Source organism: Geotrypetes seraphini, chromosome 5 (assembly GCF_902459505.1).
Source record: "Geotrypetes seraphini chromosome 5, aGeoSer1.1, whole genome shotgun sequence".
In the NCBI taxonomy this organism is placed as follows: Eukaryota; Metazoa; Chordata; class Amphibia; order Gymnophiona; family Dermophiidae; genus Geotrypetes; species Geotrypetes seraphini.
Genome location: NC_047088.1, coordinates 251,754,321 through 251,779,357, shown reverse-complemented (window position 1 = coordinate 251,779,357; position 25,037 = coordinate 251,754,321). Strand labels below are relative to the sequence as shown.

General features: G+C 41.7%; 1 protein-coding gene across 11 annotated transcripts in view; it reads right to left on the bottom strand.

Annotated features, from left to right (window-relative positions):
• Nucleotides 1-25,037, bottom strand: part of CLASP1 (cytoplasmic linker associated protein 1) — a 506,270-nt gene that overhangs the window by 53,558 nt on the left and 427,675 nt on the right. For all 11 annotated transcript variants that reach the window (XM_033944379.1, XM_033944384.1, XM_033944387.1 and 8 more), the window contains one exon: nucleotides 3,657-3,807. In XM_033944379.1, coding sequence (XP_033800270.1) covers nucleotides 3,657-3,807 — 151 coding nt within the window. The remainder of the gene's footprint in view (nucleotides 1-3,656; nucleotides 3,808-25,037) is intronic.

Below are 25,037 nucleotides of genomic sequence, written 5' to 3'. Positions count from 1 at the left end.
CTTCAGATTGGAATACTGTTTCCAATTCTATCTTAGACAAAATTGCCCCTAAACATATCATAAAAAGACGTTCAGCAGATGATAACAAATGGTATGATACTGAATTATTGGAAATGAAACGGATAGTGAGACGAGTTGAAAGAAAATGGTAAAAATCTAAACTAATTACAGATAAGAACATAAGAATGCCGCTGCTGGGTCAGACCAGTGGTCCATCGTGCCCAGCAGTCCGCTCCCAGGTCAAAGACCAGTGCCCTAACTGAGACCAGCTCTACCTGCATACGTTCCAGTTCAGCAGGAACTTGTCTAACTTTGTCTAGAATCACTGTACCGAGCCATGGTACGCCCTCACCTGGTCGCCGTACATGAAGAAGGACATGGTACTACTTGAAAGGGTCCAGAGAAGAGTGACTAAAATGGTTAAGGGGATAGAGGAGTTGCTGTACCGCGAGAGATTGGAGAAACTGGGCCTCTTCTCCCTTGAGTCTCTCGAGAGACTATGGGAACTCCCCACAGCCATTTCTTAATGGCTATCTGCACAGGGCAGGAGCGTAGGAAGATCGCTCCTGCCCCGAAAACCAGCTAGACTACCAGGTAAGGCCGGGATGCTGGGGGAAGGCGGAAGGGAGGCGGGGGTGGGTCAGAGCCGGATATTCGCGGTTTTTCGCCATTCGCGGTCCGGCTCTGCCCCTATCCCCTGCGAATAAAAAGGGAAAAGTGTAAAAGTGTTAGAATAGACAACCAATTCCTTAGATGACGGCATTTTTTCTCAAGAAGAGGGTAATGTAATCATTACCCCAATCATTAAAAATAATAAGGAATCAATCTCTTTGCCATCACACTACCGACCGATAGCATCCATCCTTTTTTTGTAAAGATCATGGAGGGGCTTGTGCAAATGCAATTAACAAAATATCTAACATATAGTAACATAGTAGATGACGGCAGATAAAGACTCGAATGGTCCATCCAGTCTGCCCAACCTGATTCAATTTAAATTTTTTCTTCTTAGCTATTTCTGGGCAAGAATCCAAAGCTCTACCCGGTACTGTGCTTGGGTTCCTACTGCTGAAATCTCCATTAAAACCTATTCCAGCCCATCTACACCCTCCCAGCCATTGAAGCCCTCCCCAGCCCATCCTCCACCAAATGGCCATATACAGACACAGACCGTGCAAGTCTGCCCAGTACTGGCCTTAGTTCAATTTTTAATATTATTTTCCGATTCTAGATCCTCTGTGTTCATCCCATGCTTTGAACTCAGTCACAGTTTTACTCTCCACCACCTCTCTCGGGAGCACATTCCAGGCATCCAGCACCCTCTCCGTAAAGTAGAATTTCCTAACATTGCCCCTGAATCTACCACCCCTCAACCTCAAATTATGTCCTCTAGTTTTACCATTTTCCTTTCTCTGGAAAAGATTATGTTCTACGTTAATACCCTTCAAATATTTGAACGTCTGAATCATATCTCCCCTGTCTCTCCTTTCCTCTAGGGTATACATATTCAGGGCTTCCAGTTTCTCCTCATACGTCTTCTGGCGCAAGCCTCCTATCATTTTCGTCACCCTCCTCTGGACCGCTTCAAGTCTTCTTACGTCTTTCGCCAGATACGGTCTCCAAAACTAAACACAATACTCCAAGTGGGGCCTTACCAATGACCTGTACAGGGGCATCAACACCTTCTTCCTTCTACTGGCTACGCCTCTCTTTATACAGCCCAGCATCCTTCTGGCAGCAGCCACTGCCTTGTCACACTGTTTTTTCGCCTTTAGATCTTTGGACACTATTACCCCAAGGTCCCTCTCCCCGTCCCTGCATATCAGCTTCTCTCCTCCTAGCATATACGGTTCCTTCCCATTATTAATCCCCAAATGCATTACTCTGCATTTCTTTCTGGAGCATTATTCCTTGTTACATGATTCTCAATCAGGTTTCAGATCCCATTTTAGTGCAGAAACGGTGTTAGCTACTCTGCTTGATCACTTGAACAGCCTTTTGAGCAGGGGTATTAATGCTTTAGCACTCCAATTTGATTTAAGTAGCGCCTTCGATCTTGTACACCGTCTTAAATTGTTGGAATCGCTAGACGCCTTGGGAATTCAGGGCAAAGTCCTTACATGGTTCAAAGGGTTTCTCGAATCAAGACTTTATCAGGTTAGATTTAATGACACATTTATTATTTGGAAAAACCTCTGCGGAGTCCCACAGGGCTCCTCACTCTCTCCTACACTTTTTAATGTGTATCTTTCTTCACTGGGCCACTCATTGAATAATCTGGGTTTAAAGCTCTTCAGCTATGCGGATGATATCACAATAGTCATCCCATGCTGTGGAGCTTTACCCAACAGTATCCAATGTATCGAGCCGGTATTGCTTCTGATAGAGTCCTAGATGCAGGAATTTAAGCTAAAATTAAATCAGGACAAACCTAATTTTTTTTTTTCATTTCTCCTCAAAAGATCCCTCTCGAACCAATAATTAAGTTTGATTCAGTATCATACACACTAAGTCCAACAATTAAAATACTGGGAGTCGTTTTCGATCAATGCCTGACTATGAAGAATCAGACTGACACAGTGGTCCAAAAAGGATATCATACTTCATGGAAACTACGCACCGTTAGATCCTATTTTGAGGTTGCTGCTTTTAGAATCCTTGTTCAGTCACTACTTTTGGGCCTATTGGACTATCTGAAAAGCACCAAGAAAAATATGGCTAGACTGACTTTGGTCCTTTTATGGCCTGAGGAAGTTTGATCATGTGACACCTTGCTACCGTGAGCTGCATTGGCTTCCAGTGGTAATCTTTAAGTTGGGATGTTTATACTATAAAGTAGCCTTTGGACTTGCCCCACGATACCTTGTTGACAGGTTTGATATAGTATCACAGAAGAATAGTAGGAAATCACATGCTCTATTTACCCTTCCTTCGGTCAAGGGCTGTAAAAGTAAGAAATATCACGAACACACTCTTGCTTATCAGGTGGCATATTATGATAAAGATTTCCGACCACTGTTAGTTAGATCTATTTCATAAGAACATTTTAGAAAGTTGTTGAAACCTCTCTTCTCTAAATTTTTGATTAATTAGATATCCTTACACTGTTTACAATATTCTCTGCTTTTTCTTTAGTATAATCTTTTGTTAACCAAATTGAACTCATGGCTATGCGGTCTAGAAATCTGCTGTTATGTTATGTTATAAATGGTTATTAAGGCAGAGCTATGGAAAGCAAGCTTATGCTTGAGGGTAAGTAGAGTGGAATCTTCCTACCTTTTGTACTGGTGACTGGGATTGGCCGTTGTTAGCAGCAACCCAATATTCAGTCAGAATTAGTGTTTTCCCTTGGTTTTCATATAGCTTTTCTCTGGTCAGTCTCTATTCAGTAGTATTTAGCTGGCTGGGAAAGGCTCCCATCTGGCTATCTCCCGCTGAATATGCCAATCAACACCAATATATTCACTGGTGGACTTGCTACATCTAGTGGCCAGATAGACCGGCCTAAAAAGCCTCTGCAACTCTAAGGCCATGTAGCACAATGATGATCAGTGTATACAAGAGGTAAAGTTTCATTAACTTTGAAATGGATTATTTTGAAATGCTGCTTCAAAAATGGACAGCAATCAAGCAACAGATCAAATTGAGATACTTACAGGATCGCAATCCTTCTTGCCATCACGCTTAATTGGTTCATTGAGATCTTCTTGACTACGAAAACTAAACTTCTCAATGGCCTCTGTGACTCCACGAAGAGAGCTGTAGATTTCATCTGAATTCAGGTTCTCTGTATCGAAATCCAGCATGCTGAAGACCAAAGTATAGGTTAAAGAATACATAGGCATTTTCTAATGCAAACCATGATTCATACACAGTTATATTGCAAAGTTGCACAAAGCTAAAATATTCCACTAGTATTTATGACTTAAGTTGTAATAAAAGCACAGATGGTATTCAGGCAAACTTGGTTTGTTACATTCCAAGATACAGTCAGAACTGGATAATCCATAATTGGTATTTCTACTGTGGGGTGTGCATACTTTCATACGGATATAAAACATAAATGGCTAAACCATTTTCCAATGTAGAAACGGCATTTGGCATTTTCGGGGGGGTTTCTTTTACACAAGCTGATAAAATGTCATTTTACAAAGGTTTAGCCAGATCTGAATGTAATAAAATCATTCCTTCTTTGTACACAGGTTGCTTCTACAGTGATTTGGTAAGCTGGATCGCTGACCACAGCAGTCTAATTAATGAAGGCCAGCATGCTCGTTTCGCTGCTTCCTCTTTCATATACACAAGAGGGAATTCTATAAACGGTACTCAGAAAAACGCAGGTACCATCACAAATCCACACCAAACACTGAGCGCCTTTTCTAAAATAGCATTGGGGCACAAGGACTTATGCTTGCTGAAACCTGGCGGGAATCCTGACGTGCCCATTGGGTGCTATCCCCAGCATTCTATAACACTATACTTAAATGTCTGGAATGATCTTGATTCACAAATGCCCCTCCCATGGCTCACCTCCTTTTGGGTTGCATGTAAAATACTTTGGATGGGCAGCATTATAAACTAATATGTAGCCAGATGCGTGTGTAAATCCAAATTAGCGCCAATTGGGCGCTAATTAACTCAAATGCTAATTGGTTGTTAGCACCCAACTGTCTAATTAGTTTGTGCGTGCATCTGGGCGCCACACCCAAACTTTGGCAACCTATATAGAATCGGGGGGGGGGGGGAAGCAGTATATTTGTAGACATCAGAGGTTGTCTTGATTAAAGAGTGAAATGGTAAAGTTATACAACGCATGAGAAGCGGATTATTAGACATGTTGAGATGACGATGATGGTCAATACACATACCCGTGCAGTTTTCTATATGTATTGTATAACCAAGGTGAAGAAAAAAATGATGATACAAAAGTGTCATTCACAAGACAAAATAACACATGCAGAAAACCAGAAAGGCATTGGATGACCAAGGAGAGCTGACGAGATGAGTGGCTTTAAAGCGATGTCACAATATTATTTTCAAAAAAAACCATAACTGCAACAAACTCCATGCAGTTTTTGTTAAAAATCACATTTCTTAAAAAATAAACAAAAATTATAGGCTCCTTTTACAAAGGTGCGCTAGCGTTTTTTAGCACACGCACCGCATTTAGTGCGTGCTCCCTGAAAACTACCGCCTGCTCAAGAGGAGGCAGTAGCGGCTAGCGTGCGTGGCATTTTAGCGTTACGCTATTCCGCGCGTTTAAGGCCGTAACGTACCTTTGTTAAAAGGAGCCCTATGTATCACATACTAGGTTTTAGCCCTTGATCTGTCTTTCTTGCGTTTTGACAGCTATTTAAGTAAATTGTTTTTGGGAGTGCAATAAGAATTGCTAGCATCTTGCATCTTCTTCCATTATTTAAACGCCGTGGACAAAACTTGGATCTACCACTACACACCCCAGTTGATGCAGCAGTCAAAGCAGTGGACAACGACTGCTGAAGAGTGCCGAAGAAGGCGAAGACTGTTTTGTCAGCTGGGAAGGTGAAGGCCACTGTTTTATGGGATTCTCAATGAATAATTCTGATCAACTACTTGGAAAAGAGTAAAACAAAAAGAGGAGCCCTATTATGCAATATTGTTGGACCATTTGAAAGATGAGTTGAAGGAAAAATGGCCAAGATTGGTGAACAAAAAAGGGCTCTTTTACTAGGACAACATGCCATCCCACACATCGACCGTCCCAATGACAAAATTTGAATTGGGCTTCGAATTGATTCCTCATCCTCCCTATTCCCCAGACTTGGCCCCATTCAACTTTGTCCTATTCCCGAACTTAAACATTTGACTCAGTGGGAAGAAATTTTCATCAAAGGAGGATGTCATCAATGCCGTCAATGAATATTTTGCAGAGTTTGACAAAAAAATGGGATGAAAAACTGGAAACTCACCGGACTAATTGTATAGCTCTCGACAGAGACTACATTGAAAAATAAAAATGATTTTTTTTCCAAAAAAATGTTTAACTTGTTTTTTACTAAACTTTTCAAACAACTCTCTACACATATGTGCTATTGCATATTGGATTAAGTTATGCACACAGCTTTCCTATTTGCTATCTTACTGGATATCAACCTCACAGCACTGAAGCAGTATTATGCATTAGCAACATGTGATAATGATTTTGATTTTTCTCTAAACGTTTGGACTTTCTTTTGAGATACTGTATCTGCTAAACCTTTTAGAGAGCAGCAATGGAAAGTTTCGTGGGTAATGGCCTGGGTACAATTAACAGGTCTTTCTGGACAAATCAACTCTTAGATAACATTGTATTTTCATTAAGTGTTAATTTCTGATTTTGCAAGTGTATATTATATAACTATATCTGTGGTATATGGAAGGAGAAAGCATTTTAATTGATGTAATTTTAAAAAATCCCTACGTTATTTCAAATAAACACTATTCATACTATAGCAAAATAAGAAATGGGGTTTATGAACACAGCTTTTTCTTCATTTCATACACCTCACTTCCATTTGTCATTAGTATGAATGTTATTTGAAACAGTCTAGGGATTTCTTTGATTTACAATATTTATTCTTTGCTTTGAACTTTACTGAGAAAGATGTCGGGAAGACACCTGTGAAATAAATGGTAATGAATCGGAGGAACTGAAACAAATCTCTAAACCTGGAAGATGCGATAGAACAAACTGATAAAGAGTAGCCAATCACCTGGACCAGATGGTATATACCCCAGAGCACTGATAGAACTATAGAATGAAACTGCAGATCAGTTATCATTAATTTGCAGCTTAACCTTAAAATCAAGTGTGATGCCTGAAAACTAGAAGGTGACCAGTATAATGCCAATTTTTAAAAGGGTTTCAAAGAAGATCCAGGAAATTACAGATGGGTGAGCCTGATGTCAGTGCTAGTCAAAATGATACAGACAAAATTACTGAACATATACATAGAAATATATTAATGGAACAAATCCAACAGTTTTAGCCAAAGGAAATATGCTATTTTTTTTTTAAGGCCTGAATAAACCTATGAATAATGACAAGTGGGTTGCCATTGAGTATCTCTGGCTTTTCAGAAAGCATTTGACAAAGTACCTTATGAATGATTCCTGGAGAAATTAAGAACTTATGGGATAGGAGGCAGTGTCCTATTGTGAATTAAGAACTTAAGATAGAAAACAGAGTAGGATTAAATGATTAATATTCTTGTTAGAGAAGAGTTCATTGTGGGGTTCCCCCAGGGTTTGTACTAGGACCTCTGCTTTTTAATATATTTATAAATGACCTGGAAACAGGATAAAAACAAGTAAAGCAATCAAATTTGCTGCTGACAAAAAGCTATTCAAAGTTGTTATATCACAAGAGGATTGTAAAAAACTGCAAGAGGATCTTACAAGCCTGGGCATCCAAATGGCAGTTGAAATTTAAAGTGAGCAAGTGCAAAGTGATGCATGTAGGGAAGAGCAACCCAAACCATAACTACTTAATACAAGGTTCCACACTGCAAGTCACCACCCAGGAAAAGGATCTAGGTGTCATTGAAATCTTCTGCTCAGTGTGCAATGGCAGCCAAGAAAGTAAATAGAACATTAAAAATTAAGAAAGAAATGGAGAATAAAACAGAAAATATTATAAGGCCTTCGTATTGTTTCCATGGTGCAGCCGTACCTTAAATACTATGTTCAATTCTGGTCACTGCATCTAAAAGGACAGAGAAGGGCAAGCAAAACGATGAAGGGGATGAAAGAACTCCACTACAAGGAAAGGCTAAAGAAATTAGGGCTCTTCAGTTTGGAGAAAAGAAGGTTGAAAAGAGATATAAAATCATGAGTGAAAGAGTGTATTCCTGTCTAAAATACAAGGACTAGGGGCACACTATCTCCTCCACAGACCTAAAGTTAGATGCCTAAATTACTAAATCGGCTTCAATCATGAGCTTTAATAAGCTTATAATTGAAAAAAAAATAAAAATTGGGAGATAGGGCCTATCTTAGGCACAATTCTACAAAAGTAGGCATGTTTAGGGGAGAAGAAAGATTTAGGAGTTGCTAGGCATGATCTCTAAAGAACTTAGGCACATTTCATGTAGGCCTTTAATACTGACGCCTAAGTTTGAAGTTAGGTGCCATTAAGCACGATTCTGCAATGGGCGCCTAAGTGTGACCGACATGCAAGGGGCATCTATCTTTTTTAGGCGCCCATTACAGAACCAAGCCCTTATCGCTCTCTTCCTGAGACTCAGTATTTTAATTTTGTCAATCTGAATCTGCCAAAAGGAACTCTAGATAATTTCTAAGAGCTGTTTTCTTCCACTTATTTTTACACTGTTGCCATGATTAATTATAATTAAACTCACATTTACTATCATGCTCACAGCAACATTTGTAAAGCAAGTGATGGAGCCTGGCTTGGAAGGCAATTTATTAAGGGTTTTACAGGGTGTTCTGTGCAAAATTGTAGTTTGCAAACTGCTCCCGTGAATATGGGCAAAAGAATTCATCCTGCAATTCACATACTTTCATCTAGGCCAAAAGGCGATCTGCTTAAATATGTGCATCTCTGAAAGCCATGGGAAGTTTGAGAATTACCTCTTACTGCAGAGGTTGCCTTGGACTTATAAAGTAAAATGCTTATATGGTTTCTGCAGCAGCTCATGTTAGTTCCTCCCACCAGCTGGATGAAGAAAGTCCCTCACGGCTGTGCAGGCTCGTGCAACATATAAATATGAAAAGATTATGGCAGAGCGTTTAGGGTTTGTTAAATCCTTTAAGGGGATTTGGGGTCCATTAACTAATTTTGTCACATTATAATTAAAGTGATTCCTTTTTCTTTATGTTAGATTCCTTTGCACATCCAGGGTGGGTGGGGGGGTGGGCGGGTGTATTATTTATTTAGAGGTATAAATTTCATAATATTCTATAATATTGATGAGTATAATATAATATCATTACTGTTATAGGTTAAGAAGGGATTTAAAATTTTTATTGTAATATTTCTGATGTTAATAGTGTATTTTCATATAGTTTTTTTTTTTCAATTTTTCAAATGTATACATTGTCAAGTTCAAAATATCAATAAAGAAATTAAAAAAAAAAAAAAAAGAAAATCTAGATGGGGCACAGCACTGACAAAGTTCATCTAGCTGTCAAGAAACTGACCAGAGAAAAGCAGCGGTCTCAAAATCAAACCCTTTGCAGGGCCACATTTTGGATTTATAGGTATTTGGAGGGCCTCCGAAAAAAAAATAGTTAATGTTTTATTAAAGAAATATATCAATGTTTTATCAATTCTTTCTCAGTCCAGTTTCTTTACAACAGTACATCTTAGGAATTCAGATATCCACCTTTATCAATAGATTCTTCATGATTCCAAGTACTATTTCCCAACTATTTCCTTATTTCAATTATTTTATAAATATAATAAATAATAGAGTTAGCTTATTCAAAGTCCATTCCCCTTCCCGACGCGTTTCGCCGAACTTTCTCAAGGTCGGGGGAACTGGACATTACAGCATAGCTTCTCCTAGTATAACCAGCCATGGCTGTAATGTCCAGTTCCCCCGACCTTGAGAAAGTTTGGCGAAACGCGTCGGGAAGGGGAATGGACTTTGAATAAGCTGTCTATTATTTATATATTTATATTAAAATAATTGAAATAAGTAAATAGTTGGAAAATGGTACTTGGAATCATGAAGAATCTATTGATAAAGGTGGATATCTGAATTCCTAAGATGTACTGTTGTAAAGAAACTGGCCTAAGAAAGAATGATAAAACATTGATATATTATCTAGCGCTACTATATTATCTAAGTTATTAAAGAAATGAAAATTTTGCATGCGGTAAAATTCTTTATAGTTTATAAATCTTTCCTTTTGGCTAAGTCTTAATAATAATATTGTAATTTATAGCTAAAGAGACATATGATCAAGAAACTGTTTTATTTTATTTTTGTGATTATGATAAACAGACCGAGGGCCTCAAAATAGTACCTGGCGGGCTGCATGTGGCCCCCGGGCCGTGAGTTTCGGTGTCAGGTCAAAAGCGCGCTGGGACAAAGGCGCGCCCAGACAATTGAGCACAGCGCGCGCCGCCGCGCCGCTCTAAATGACTGTTTTTAGCGCTCTGACGGGGGGACGTGGGGGAGAACCCCCCCCACTTTACTTAATAGACATCACGCCGCGTTGTGGGGGGTGTGGGGGGTTGTAACCCCCCACATTTTACTGAAAACTTCACTTTTTCCCTGTTTTTAGGGAAAAAGTTCAGTTTACAGTAAAATGTGGAGGGTTACAAACCCCCCAAACCCCCCATAACGCCGGCGCAATGTCTATTAAGTAAACTGGGGGGGGGTTCCCCAACAAAACCCCTGTCGGAGCCCCTAAAAACTGTCATTTAGAGCGGTGCGGCGGCATGCGCTGCGCTCAATTGTCGGCGTGCGCTTTTGTCTTTCGCGCCGTTGTCTATGAAACGTGAGTTTTCAGACCACTGGAGAAAAAGCTATTTGGAAACCAAGGGAAAAAGAATGACAAAAATGGCTCCCAAATACATTTCAACTAAACAGAACTCTGCTATGTGAGACACTCCTTTTCTCAAAGAGCAGACTAGCTCATTTAACAGGGTCTGAAAAACTGTTTTGAACATTCAGAAAGAGAACAGCTGTGCAAACAGCAGCATTTCACTCCGAAAGGTGGGAAGCAGACCTGTAGCCTTACTTACCACACCACAGGGTGTGAAGTGTTTGTTTGAAAAGTTTATTTCTTCAGCACCAACATTAAAATAAATTGCTATACAATTACAACCAGTAGCAATAATTAGTTTTACAAGATTGGATGCTATCCACCCAAGCTTTTATGCAAAGCAGTAAATTCTGGCTGTTGTAAACTGTGCATGTTAAACAGAGCAGAGGCTCTTCAGGTTTGACTCAGATAAAAGGATTTAATGCCAAGTTTGCCCTCTCTGGAAGCGTCCTGGACAGTTCAAGGGACCCACTGGTAGCACACAAACTTACACCTGCTCCAGGGCAGGTGTATCTATGTGCATGTACAAACTTATTTTTTTAATTATGTGTGTATATCATAACTCCACATTGGCATATTACTTCATGCACATGGAGACATAGAGTTTTATAATAGACATTTTCCAAGTGTAAATTTGCTTACACACAGAAAATGCACCTACTGTATCTCTCAAGTCCCCCAGCCTCTGCCCCTGGGAAAACCATATGTCTATACCACTTAAGAGTAGTACACACTGCATCAGTAGTGCATACTCTTTTATATGTGCACCCAAGCACAATTTTAGAAACGCCTATTTATCCCCCACTTTTTCGGGAAGGGGTAAAACGCAGACCTCACGGACCTCGCGGATCTAAACCCGTACGGCCTTAAAAATCTGAGGTCCGTGTCGGTTCGTGTCCGTGGCGCTTGTAGTTTCTGTCGCTGACAGACCTTGATGAGATTTTAGCGCTGACGGATCCGTCTCAGCAAAGGGAGGGAAAAGTGGTAAGGATCCGTCAGCGCTAAAATCTCTTCCAGGTCTGTCCAGAGCCAGAGACTAGTGCTGGAGCGGCAGAGCAGAAGCCAAGAGAGTGGGGAAAGAAGTCTCCAAACTCCAGCAATAGTCTCTGGCTCTGACAGACCTGGAAGAGATTTTAGCGCTGACGGATCCGTCTCAGCAAAGGGAGGGAAAAGTGGTAGGATCCGTCAGCGCTAAAATCTCTTCCAGGTCTGTCAGAGCCAGAGACTATTGCTGGAGTTTGGAGACTTCTTTCCCCCACTCTCTTGGCTTCTGCTCTGCCGCTCCAGCACTAGTCTCTGGCTCTGACAGACCTGGAAGAGATTTTAGCGCTGACGGATCCTACCACTTTTCCCTCCCTTTGCTGAGACGGATCCGTCAGCGCTAAAATCTCATCAAGGTCTGTCAGCGACAGAAACTACATAAGAATGAGAGTATGAATGGCCACAACCACTGACCCGCAAGCTTTGCTTTGAAGAATGCTGGTGTAGAAGGACTGAGGTTGAAATAGACACTAGAAAATGACATGGAATTATTTCCCGCGGTTATCCGCGGGGACGGGAACGGTGATGAATTTTGTCACCGTGTCATTCTCTAATACAAAATAAAAAAAATCCACACACGATCAGTTCCACCAATAACAGTAACTCATTAAAATCAAGACAGTCGGTGCTCTTCTTATTAATAATGCTTCAACCAAACCATGAACAGAATACTCAGAACTCAGTTTTGATTAAAAGAACAAACTAACAAAGCCAACTGTATAAGTTCAAGTTTATTAGGTTTTTATATACCGCCTATAAAGATTATCTAGGCGGTTTTACAATCAGGTATTCAAGCATTTTCCCTATCTGACCCGGTGGGCTCACAATCTAGCTCATGTACTTGGAGCTATGGAGGACTGAGTGACTTGCCCAGGGTCACAAGGTGCAGCGCGGGGTTTGAACCCACAACCCCAGGGTGCTAAGGCTGTAATTCCAACCACTGTGCCACACACTCTTCATTCATTTAGATATGCATATAATAATTTTGGCTATGGTATATAGGCACTCCTAAATGAGTCCTTCTCACCCCTCCTTACACTTGCCAAAACTGACACACACGTAACCAAATAAAACAAAGACCAAAAGTGGCCCAAGGCCTGGACTCTTAGGGCCTGATTCTACAAACAGTGATGAGTGGTGCTCACATTGTAGGGCGCTCGGCACAGTTGTCAATCAGACGCTAGGCGCCATTTCTAGAATCATGCCTAGTGGCTTCTAAGCAGACTTGAGTGTCGCTAGGGGTCCTAAAGGCGCTGCTACATTAGGCCAGATTTTCACTGACCTATATCAGATGACTAGTAACATCTAACTCAACCACGCCTATTCTCCACCCCTCACCATGCTAGTCCGGTAAAGTCCACTGGAGACCACCTAAATTGCACTGTTCGGAGCTCCAAATCCTCCCCTAACCTAGAATTACTATCGGTCTCACTAACTTCAAAGTCCCTAGCCTCTCCCCTGACCATCACCCTATTCTACGTCCCACCAAAAAAATGGAAACTAGCCAAAGAAGACTTCGCGGAATCCCTACTGACTAACTCATTAGCAAATCCTTACAACCTATTATGTGGTGACATCAACATTCACTTAGAGCTAACAGACCAACCAGAAACATCTGACTTTTTGTCACTCATCTCCCAACTCGGATACTTCATACCCCCTCCGGTCAGAACTCACCTAAGAGGCCATCAGCTGGACCTGGTGACATTCTCCACCAATACGCCAACCCACCCCAAATTCTATTGGAAACAGGATACCTGGACAGACTCCCTATGGTCCGATCACAGACTTTGTAACTTCTCCATTGATTACCAACAACCCTCTTACAAAAATAACAAAACAAGAACCAAAAAAACTCACACTACTAGAGGGAAGATCGACCCTGAAGAATTCTGGGCCCACTATGAGACTATCAAAAACCAAAACGAAGAAACAGAACTATTCATGACCTCCTGGATCAAAGACAGCACTAACATCCTAGATGAAATAGCCCCCTTAAAATCCCGCAGAATCAGATCTCCAAACCTAGAAGGCTGGTTCGACGCAGAGTTGCTACTAATAAATAAGGACCTAAGAAAATCAGAAAGACTATGGATTAAGTCCAGTACCCAGGAGCACAGAGTTGCCTGGAGACTAAAACTCAAAAACTATAAAAACCTCACCAAGGAGAAACGAAAAAGACTTTTATGCCCACAAATTGGTAACATCTCCACCAACAGCAAAAACCTTTTTAAACTGGTCAACAACCTCTACAACCTCGAGACGCTCATCGACAACCATGGAGAACCCACTTTATCCTCCGACACCCTAGCAGATTTCTTTAATTCCAAAGTACAAAATCTAAGATCTTCGATAACATCCTCAACCAATCCCCACGGAAACTTTCCTATACTCATAGACTCTGACACATCTAAACCTGATTCTGGATCCAGAACGAACCTAAGCTGGAACCACTTTACTACCATCGACTGGCAAACCTTCAATAAATATTACAATAAATATACCAAAGCCTTCTGCAGACTGGACACCTGCCCCCCAAACATCATGAAAACTGCACCAACTCATTTCAAAGCCAAATATGTTGGCATGGATAAACAGTTCACTATCCACAGGAAATTTCCCGGCAGAACAAGGCCATATAATAATAACCCCTATTATAAAAAACACAAAAGAGCCACTCAACACCCCGTCTAACTACAGACCGATCGCGAGCATCCCGCTGTTCACCAAAATAGCAAAAGGGCTTGTAAATGCCGAAATCACCACATACCTAGAAAAATTCAGTATCTTAAACGACAACCAATCAGGCTTCCACCAGGACCACAGCACCGAGACCATCATTGCCGCTCTACTCGACCACCTTCATTTACTTTTCAGCCAGGGCACTAGCGCCTTGATAGTACAACTTGATCTTAGCAGTGCATTTGACCTCGTCGACCACTCCATCCTCCTAGACTGCCTTGCCTACATCGGCATCTCTGGCCAAGTCCTCAATTGGTTCCGCGGATTTCTAAAAAATAGATCATACAGGGTATTCAAGAATGACTCCCTCTCTTACAGCTGGGATAATGCCTGTGGGGGTCCCACAGGGCTCCCCCCCTCTCCCCCACCCTGTTTAACATCTACCTCGCCTCACTGGGAAACCTCCTGCAAAACCTCAAGCTCAAATTCTTCATCTACGCAGATGACATTACAATAGTCATCCCACTAACCAGCTTCACTCCAGAGTTGCTCACCTTTCTTTCAAGCTCACTTACTCAGATAGAACTCTGGATGCTATCCCACAGACTAAAATTAAATCCTGACAAAACCAAATTCTTCCTAGCCACCCCCAACGACAAAATCAAAGACACCACAATCCAAGTGAAAGGTATGGTCTTCCCCCTCGAACAAACCTTAAAAGTATTGGGAGTCACCCTAGACAAACATCTATCCCTGGAAAAACATACTGATATTACGGTCAGGAAATGCATTTCAGTTCTTTGGAAACTACGCACCATAAAAAAATACTTCCGCCTCATTCCGCCTGTTGACACAATCCTCCATTCTCAGCATCCTAGACTACTGCAACATCATTTATCTGGCCTCCACGAAGAAAACCATCAGGAGACTGAAACTTATCCAGAAAACCGCCGTTCGCCTTATATTTGGCTTAAACAAATGGGACCACATCACCCCTTTTTACCACAAACTACATTGGCTACCCCTTGAATCTAGAATCCTATTCAAGTTTGCGTGCTTCTGCTACAAAACTGTCTTTGGGCTATCTCCAAGCTACCTCACCCCTCATTTCATCAGGAACTGCAACAAAAAGAACTCCCGCAGAATCAATCTTTTCGCCTTCCCCTCCCTAAAACTATGTCACCTCAAAAGGTTCTTCGACAAAACCTTCGCCTTCCAGGCAGCCAAACAGAACACTTGGCTAGCCCAAATTCTGCTCAAGGCCCACACCTACCTTGATTTCCGAAAAACACTCAAAACTCATTTATTCCACGCTCAATATCCCTAATCCCCTCTCTTCCATTTCTCTCCCCCCCCTCCCTCAAATGACCCCAACTCTCCCGGTCCCCTCCCCCCTCTTTTTGATCTCCCCCATCTCACTAACTCCACGACCCTACTCATTCCCCCCCCTCGCATGCTCACCTTCATCACCTCATTGCTTGTAATTATGATCAACTGTAACCATGATCAATTGTAATTTCTTGTTAATTTTGTTTCAATATCTTCTTTACTTGTAAATATAGTTTATTGTAATTTCTTATTAAGTTTTGTTTAATGGATGTGAACCGCCTAGAACTCCCTGGGTATGGCGGTATACAAAAATAAAGTTATTATTATTATTATTATTACCGGACTAGCACAAAACCAATTGCTTTTAGATCAGTAATTCATCAAGTCGCTAGGACTCAAGCATGAGTTAATGACACCTAACTAACTAACCTTGCCTACTTTTCAGCTAAGCATTGTTAGGCGTTGCATGGAATTCTGCCTAACTTAATTTTTTTTTTTTTTAACTCATTATTCAATTAGCTTTAATGGTGCAGTAAATTACCAAACCATTTAAGCTAATTGATTTGGGTTAGGTTTGGATTTTAGTTAGGCGTCGGTAGGAGGCCTCAATTATGGTGCCTAGCAGCGCATAATTAGCTGTTTATAGAATCTGGTCCTTACAGCCTTCAGCCAACAATCCCTCAATGTCTCCTATCCTAATGAATGTCTCTCCCTCTCCCATTCCATAACGCGTCCTTGCTTTTATGCACCAATATTACTCAAGGAAGACAGTACATCAAATTCCATCCTGAAAAAAACATTAAGGGCTAAACTATAGGCTAGATTCACTAACCTGCCCGAATCGGAACAATCCGTTTCCGATTCGGGCAAGTCTGACGAATTTGGTAAACTAAAATATGCAGATGGGGCGATCAGAGGTAGAGAATGACATGGTGACAAAATTCATCACCGTCCCCGTGGATAACCGCGGGAAACAATCCTGTGTCATTCTTACGTGTCTACCTCAACCTCAGACCTTCTACACCAACATTCTTCAATGCAAGGCTTAAGGGTCTGTTGGTTGGGCCCATTCATACTCTTGATTCTTCCCTCTCTCCTTGAATAATGACACTGGAGATGGTTTCCCATGGTTATCCGCAGGGACGGGAACGGTGATGAACTTTGTCACCGTGTCATTCTCTAATCGGAGGAACGCCCCTATCTGCCTGCATGGATCGCTCATGCACAGACCCATCCAAGCAGCGCCTTTTTTTTTAAACTTTAAACTTTTGCGAGCCCATGGGTTTAACCCGCTTTGGGTTAAAATCACAGGTTTGCACAGGCAGTCGGGGCAGGCATGCTTGGGGGCCGACTCTCCTGCTCCTATCTAGCGGCGGCGGCATCCTCTTCCCTCCTTCCCTTCAGTGTGAGCCTGCAGGTTTAAAGCTGGCGCTGCACTGTGGCGTGCAGCCCCGCTTTAAAACCACGGGCTTGCACTGCCGGGAAGGGCGGCAGAGAGCAGGAGAGTTGGGGCGAGCAGGCAGGAGAGATCGGGGCAGAGAAGGGCGGCATTCAGCTCGGTTCCGCATCCCCACAAGTTCAATGGAAATCTCCAGTGCGAGGAAGGGTGGGAGAGTCGGGGCAGGCAGGCAGGGGGTTCGGGTTAGGCAGGCAGGTGCGTTCGGGGCTGCAGGAGATTGGGGCTGACAGATTAGAAAGCAGGGCGGCAGAAGGCAGGGCAGTTGCAAAGAGCTTCAGCGACTGGTCCTCAGCAGTCGCTTTTTTTTGATTGGCCAGACTAGTCAGTGTTGCAGGGTTTTGTTTAGTGAATCTCGTCCCTGCCTACTTTGCATGCATGCCGTTGCCCTCATTTGCATGCACGGATCAGAGGATGGTCGGCAGAGAGGTAAATGAATCTGGCTGGGGTCGGTACACAATCAGTTTGCTTTGTGAATCTAGCCCTATGAGCCTATGGGATTCAGTCTAGAGCAGTGATCTCAAACTTGCGGCCTGGGGACCACATGTGGCCCACCAGGTACTATTTTGAGGCCCTTGGTATGTTTATCATAATCACAAAAGTAAAATAAAAGTTTCTTGATCATATGTCTCTTTAGCTATAAATTACAATATTATTATTAAGCCTTAACCAAAAGGAAAGATTTATAAACTAGTTTACGTCATACAAAATTGTCATTTCTTTAATAAGACATTAACTATATTTTCTGAGGCCCTCCAAGCACCTACAAATCCAAAATGTGGCCCTGCAAAGGGTTTGAGTTTGAGACCACTGCTCTAGAGTTACTCATTCCACACCAGCAAAAACACTCTGTTCCTTTGGAGACCACCTTGAATCTCAAGATTCCCATAGCATCAAGGCTTAAAATTTGTTCCTCCAGTACCAAAACAAAGGGGCAATCTCCTGTAGCCAATGATTCAAAATACATTACATGTGACTTTTATTCCAGCATTACCTTGCAGTTCAAGGTGGATTACACAAGAGGTTATCTGGACATTTCTAGGAGAGTTACAAAGTAGAGGGAATTACTTCGGGAGGAGATCTGGACATTGTATTAGGATCATTAAAAGATAGATCATTTGGTTAGAAGGTTGTAAGATCTGGGGAAGATTGAAATGCTTTCTGCGGTGTTAAGCTTGTCTTGATGGATTTCTTGAATAGCAAGGATTTTATTTCTCTTCTGAAAGTTTTGTAGTCTGGTGTCGTGATCAGTAGTTTGGAGAGTTGGTGGTCTAGTTTCACTGCCTGCGTGGCCATCATACATTTTTTTGTGTTTCTGCATCTGAATGGGGGGGGGGGGGGCGGAGTGAATAGTATCTGGGTTCTCACTTGCCTGGTTGTGGTAGTTTGGATTAGGCGGTAGTTCAAGTAGGCTGGGCTGTCTCCATTCATGGCTTTGAATAGTAGACTGTAAAATTTGAATAGAATTCTTGCTTGTATTTGGAGCCAGTGTGAATCAATTGTACTGTTTGTAGTTGTTTTATCATGACTACGGGGCAGGGAAGATAGAGGATGTTGCAGTAGTCTAAAAGTCCTAGGAGTAGGGATTGGACCATGAGCTGGAATTGTTTTCTGTCAAAGAATTTTCAGATTTTCCTTAAGTTTTTCATGACCGCAAATGATTTCTGGATTGTTTTGTTGATTTGTGGTTGCATGGTACAGCATCTATCATCACTCCTAGTAGTTTTAGGGTGGGTTGAATGGTGTATGTGATTGAGTTTATTACTAAGTTTGTTATGGTTGGGGTTTTGTTTTTTTCGAGAAGTATAAATTTTGTTTTGTCTGGGTTCAGCTTTAGTTTGTGTTCTTTCATCCATGTTGCCACTGTTTCTAGTGTTCTATGTAGTGGGTCTGTCATGGAGGGTGTTGGTTGATCAAAAGGAAGGAGGATGGTGATGTCGTCTGCATAGCTATAAGAAGTTAAGCCTAATTTGTCAAGGCAGGTGCCGAGGGATTCAATGTAGAAATTGAAGAGTGCTAGGGATAATGGCAACCCTTAGGGTATGTCGCAGGATTTGGATCATGGTTCTGATTTTTCTTTGTTTGTCTTTACTCTGTAGGTCCTGGATTGTAGGAATCCTTGAAACCATGTGTGCACCTTTCCTGTGATTTCTATTGCTTCTAGTATTTGTAGTAGGATGTCATGGTCTACCAGGTCAAATGCTGCAGTGAGATCTAGTTGTATAAGTAGCATTTTTTTACCTGTGCTGAGGTGTTGTCTGGCTGTGTGCAGGAGGGAACCTAGTAGTGTCTCTGTGCTATAGTTGGTTCTGAAACCAGATTGTGTAGGGTGGAGTAACTTGTGGTTTTCTAGGTAGTTGGTGAGATGTTTAGCTATGAGGCCTTCCATTAGCTTGACATATAATGGTATTGAGACTATGGGTCTTTAGTTGGATGGTAGATCTGTTGCTCCTTTTGGGTCTTTTATAATCGGGTTGATGATAATTTTGCTAAGGTCTTGTGGGAAGAAGCCATCTGTGAGCAGGGATTGTATCCATTGTATGAGAAGAGTGCGGAATTTTGGGCTGGAGGCTTTTAACAAATATGGAGGGCAATGGTTGAGATCGCAAGCTGTATTTATTAGAGACTGTTTAGGTCAGACCATTGTATTGTGGAGAAGTTGGACCAGGTCCAGTCTACTGCAGAGGATTCTTTTTCTGTGGGGGGCATTGTGATCTCATCAAGGTGGTTCTACCTTGTAAACCATAAGCCTCAGTTTTATTGAGAATCACTTTTTTCCAGGTATATGGGATACAACAGTTCAGAAGTTGTCCTAAATAATGATTAAGGTCTGCCCAGAAAGTGTGGATGAGGATAAATCCACAAGGCATGAATCAAAGTGTTTTCTGTAAGATTACATTTACAGCAGATGGGAGTAACAGCATAACCTGCTCTGTGAGCTTGTTTTGGGGAACTATACACTCTATATAAAACTCAATATTGATATTCCTGTAATTCAGTACTGAACACTGTTTTAGGAATCTCCCTAATTAATTTCCAAAAAACCACCAATTCCAACTGGTATCTTAAATCCCAACTCTAACCTTCCACCAGGGAGGCATAATCCTTATAGGGGTTCAGAGTGGTTCTTTATGAAGATCCAAAATAGATATTATCTCCAAGGCATCCCCCTTCAGAAAGGCTCTTACTCTATTACCTAAGCGTGAATGTAACCCTTCTTGATCTAACCCCCCCCACACACATATTTCTGTTGTAAATAAGCAAATTCAGCTATGCACCTTTATAAAATTGCTCTAGGGAGCATAATGCACAAATTTACATAACCTATGAAGCAGGTATAATTGTGTGCATTTATGTTCTGGTAAGAACAGATACATTTGTGTATATTTCATAACTATACACATCAATCCTGCCCCTAGTCTGCCTATTTTCTACCCTACTCTAGAACACTCTAGATTTATCATGCAAAAGTAGGAACTATAATTTATAGCCTACATTGGGCAATTTTATAAGCGTTTACTTGTACATTCAAAACACGGTACTACATATCAAAATTTTATTTGTATACTGCGATTCACCATGAAGTTCAATGTGATTAACAAAATTATTTAAAGACGGTACACAGGCAGTGAGGGTACAAATGCAAACAGTCTAGGAGAAAGACAAGGTCTGCATCAGATACAATCATGGTAATTAAAATGAAACTCAAGTAGGTAAACAGCCTGCATTACAGTTAACATTGTAGATATGGATTCTAAGTATCTCCTTATATGTGTATGGGGAAAAATATTTACTATTTCAGGCTCTTGATCCCCAATTTTGCTCTTTTTCTCAATCTCCCTTCATCCCACCAATTTTTCTCAAGCTTGTGACTTCCACCAGTTTCCTCCTCTCAAGACCCCATCTTGTCTCCCTCTCTCTCAGTCCTCACCCTCACCACTATGTTTCTTGAAAACCGCTTAGTCTTAGGCGTTACATAGAATTTTTAAAATAAATAAAATACTACCAACAGCAGTATCCCTCTCTCTCACCTCACCCAAATCCCTTTCACTTACCTAGTCATTTGCCTTTTTCTCTTCTTCTTTCTCGACAGCTACACCTCTTTGTGGCTGTTCCTACACAATCCCTTTCCAGCTAGCAACCCCCTCATAGAAGTCAGCTCTGTGGATCCTGTGGGTGCTTGAGCACTCCCAATATCAAGCAAACTCCTTAACTAGTCATATCACAATTAGACTACTGTAATGCTCTTTATTATGGATTAAGAAACAAGGATATACAATGTCTTCAACTTACTCAAAACACTACAGTAATTTCAGGTACTCCCAAATTTGACTATGTTACCTCCACCCCATACTCAAATCCGCCCACTGGCTCCCAATGACACATAGACTCACCTACAAAATACTTCTTCTAGTTTTCAAAATTCATCAATCACCCCCCCTTAATATGGATCGTTTCCTTATTCCCTATATTCCCTCTCACTCTCTTTGCTCTTCCTAGCAGAATCTCCTGGTCATCCCAAACAATTGACAAATTACATACAATACCACACAATGCATCATCTTTTCAGTTACGGGACCATCACTTTGGAATGCTTTGCCTTCTCATCTGCAACTCAAACCCCCTTTAGACAAATTTAAATCTGCTTTTAAAACTTTCTTTAATGATGCAGTTAGAGTAACCTGTGCTGACATATATTACCTGCCTTCCCCCTCCAACTTTCCTATAAATTATTGTAGTTGTTCTTCAACCCAACCTTTCCCCCCTTGTTGTTGTTGTTAGGTTCCATTGACTTGTGCTCAAGCCCTAGTGACTTGATGAATTGTGGATCTAAAAAGAAATCAGTTTTGTGCTAGTCCGTAAAGGTCCTCCAGCATCATTCCCATGGTTGTTTTAAACATGCCCAACCATCTGATTGCAAGTCGTCATCTTTGCATTGTTCCTTCAATCTTCCCAAACATGATGTCCTTCTCCAGTGATCTCTCTCTTTTGATGGTGTGACCAAAATAAGAGTCATAATTTCATCATTTGGACTTCGAGTGACTTAGCCAGTTTGATCTCGTCCAGAATCAATTTGTTAGTTCTTCTGGCGGTCCACGGCATGCCTAAAATCCTTTATTTATTTTCAGCAATATTTTGCTGGTGTGTGGAATTAATGCACTTGTTCTGTAGTTGTTACAGTCCTTGGCATCACTTTTCTTTAGTATAGGTATGAACAGTGATCTTTTCCAATCAGTTGGCTGTTTTTTCCTTCCAAATCTGTTGACACAGTCGAGTGAGGGCCATGGTAGCACCTTCCGAGCCTTTTATTAATTCAATTGGAATACTGTCAAACACCAGGAGCCTTGTTTCTCGATAAAGCTTTAATTGCTGTTATGACTTCTTTTAAAATATCTGATTCTTCTTCGGCTTCAGTTTCCAGCTCAATTTCCCCTTACTCCATTACTATTTCTTTCTCTTATTTTCTTCCCTATTATTACCAAATCACATTACCTTTACCTTTATAAATTGCCCAGATGTCCTCACGATGGGCGGCACATCAAGCCTGAATAAACTTAAAACTATGTCCACGGAGGGGGTAATGTCCTTTAGGTTTAGCATTCCAAATTATCTTGAGAAGTTGGCTTCTATGGCTCCTTTCGCCTTCATCTCATCCAGTCAACTCTTTCCCTTCTACCTCCTTCAGCCAGTTACCCCTTCCCAGCCAGCTAGCTACTCCTCCAGTCTAACTACTTAGCTGTAGTCTAACTACTTAAGGCCTTTATTTAGCAACATCCTCAGACTCTAGCTAGTTTTACTTCTCCACCACCTTCTGGTTTCCACAACACTTGTTCCCTTCAGATGGCTATCAAGAAACTCTCAGTGAGTTTGAGTTCTACAATGCACAAAATCCAATGAGTCTGGAAGAACAGTATGGGTATTCAGCTTGAAGAAAAGATGGCTATGGGGAGATATGATAGAGGTCTATAAAATACTGAGTGGAGTAGAATAGGTAGATGTGAATTGCTTGTTTACTCCTTCCAAAAATACTAGGACTAGGGGGCATGTAATGAAGTTACTAGGCAGTACATTTAAAACAAACCAGAGAAAAAAATTTTTTACTGATGAAGCTGGAAAAGGTTTGGTGACACTTCCTCTGCCCCAACACTTACATCCTACAAGTTCCACTGCTTAAGCCTAGTCATGAAAAGGGCCCCTAAGTTTACTCAGCTTGGAATCAATCTGGAATGTTCTGTAAAAATGGTAAATTTCAAAATATCAATGTCATCACAAAAGCAAAATTTGAGGGAAATGATAGTCATTTTCTATACTTTTGTGGCATAGGCAATTAAGAAAGAACACTTATAAGCCAGGAACAACAAAAATTTTGTTACTACCATGCAATCATCTATGGAATAAAAGGGGAAATTCTATAAGATGCGCCTAATTAATAAATTGGCTTTACAGAATTCCCCCCAAAATATCTACATTTTCCCATAAAACTAGCTACAGGAAAGATCGCTATTTCTCTGAGTAACAGATGTGAAAGTTCAGACAGTGTACAATTACATATTAGTTTAATGCCACCTATAGTGAATAGCAGCTAATGAAAATCCTACAGAATTACTCTTTTCAAAGCTATATGCTCTTCTAAACTTACATATGACCACCTTGATAGATAGTCCAGTCAGGTATGGAGTGTCCTTTTCTCTCAGTGTTGCAATTCTGTTGGGGACTCATTCAAAAATGTTAACTGGCTTTTACAGACTCCAACAAATGCAGGAGGTAAGGGGCTAAATATTTAAGATTTTAGCAAAATATAACCTACTGTAAATATAATGATGTCTGTTAAAATAATTTATAAAGCCAAAAAATTTGATCATGTCTCTCCACTTCTTAAAAAAGCACATTGGCTCCCAGTTGCACACCGAATCTTATTTAAAATATGTCTACTTACATTTAAATCATTATTATTTAAAACCCCCACTTTTATTTTTAGAGTTTTAATTCCTTATCGTACTTCGAGACAGTTAAGATCGCAGGATCAACACTTATTGGCAGTGCCCTCACTGAAAGTTATTAATACAAGGCGTCACACCATTTTCTCAATAACAGCTCCCCAATTTTGGAATGATCTCCCACTATTTCTTCGAGAGGAAAGGAACTTAGATAAATTTAAATCCAAACTTAAGAGCTTCCTTTTTAATGATGCTTTTAATGAATAAATTTTATATTTTATATTTTAAAAAACTTTTTTACTTTTCACTTTTTACTTTATACAGTGGTGCCTCGCATAACGGACGCCTCGCACAGCGAACGCTGCGCACAACGAACTTTATGTCTTGATCCGTACAACGAACTTCGTTTCACACAACGAAGTCGCCCGAGCTGCATCCTTCCGCGCAGGCACTGCGCTTAACTGTCCTCTCTCCGCCTGGTTCCCTCTTGCCCCCCCGACTCCCCGACACGATCGGGGCAAGAGGGAGCTCAAGCCCTCTTGCCCCCCCCGACTCCCCGACACGATCGGGGCAAGAGGGAGCTCAAGCCCTCTTGCCCCCCCCGACTCCCCGACACGATCGGGGCAAGAGGGAGCTCAAGCCCTCTTGCCCCCCCGACTCCCCGACACGATCGGGGCAAAAGGGAGCTCAAGCCCTCTTGCCCCCCCGACTCCCCGACACGATCGGGGCAAAAGGGAGCCCAAGCCCTCTTGCCCCGCCGATTCCCCAACTCCCCGACAATATCGGGCCAGGAGGGAGCCCAAGTCCTCCTGGCCACGGCGACCCCCTAACCCCCCCCTGCACTACATTACGGGCAGGAGGGATCCCAGGCCCTCCTGCCCTCGACGCAAACCCCCCCCCCCCCCAACGACCGCCCCCCCCCGAGAACCTCCGACCGCCCCCCCAGCCGACCCGCGACCCCCCTGGCCGACCCCCACGACACCCCCAACCCCCTTCCCCGTACCTTTCTGTAGTTGGCCGGACAGACGGGAGCCAAACCCGCCTGTCCGGCAGGC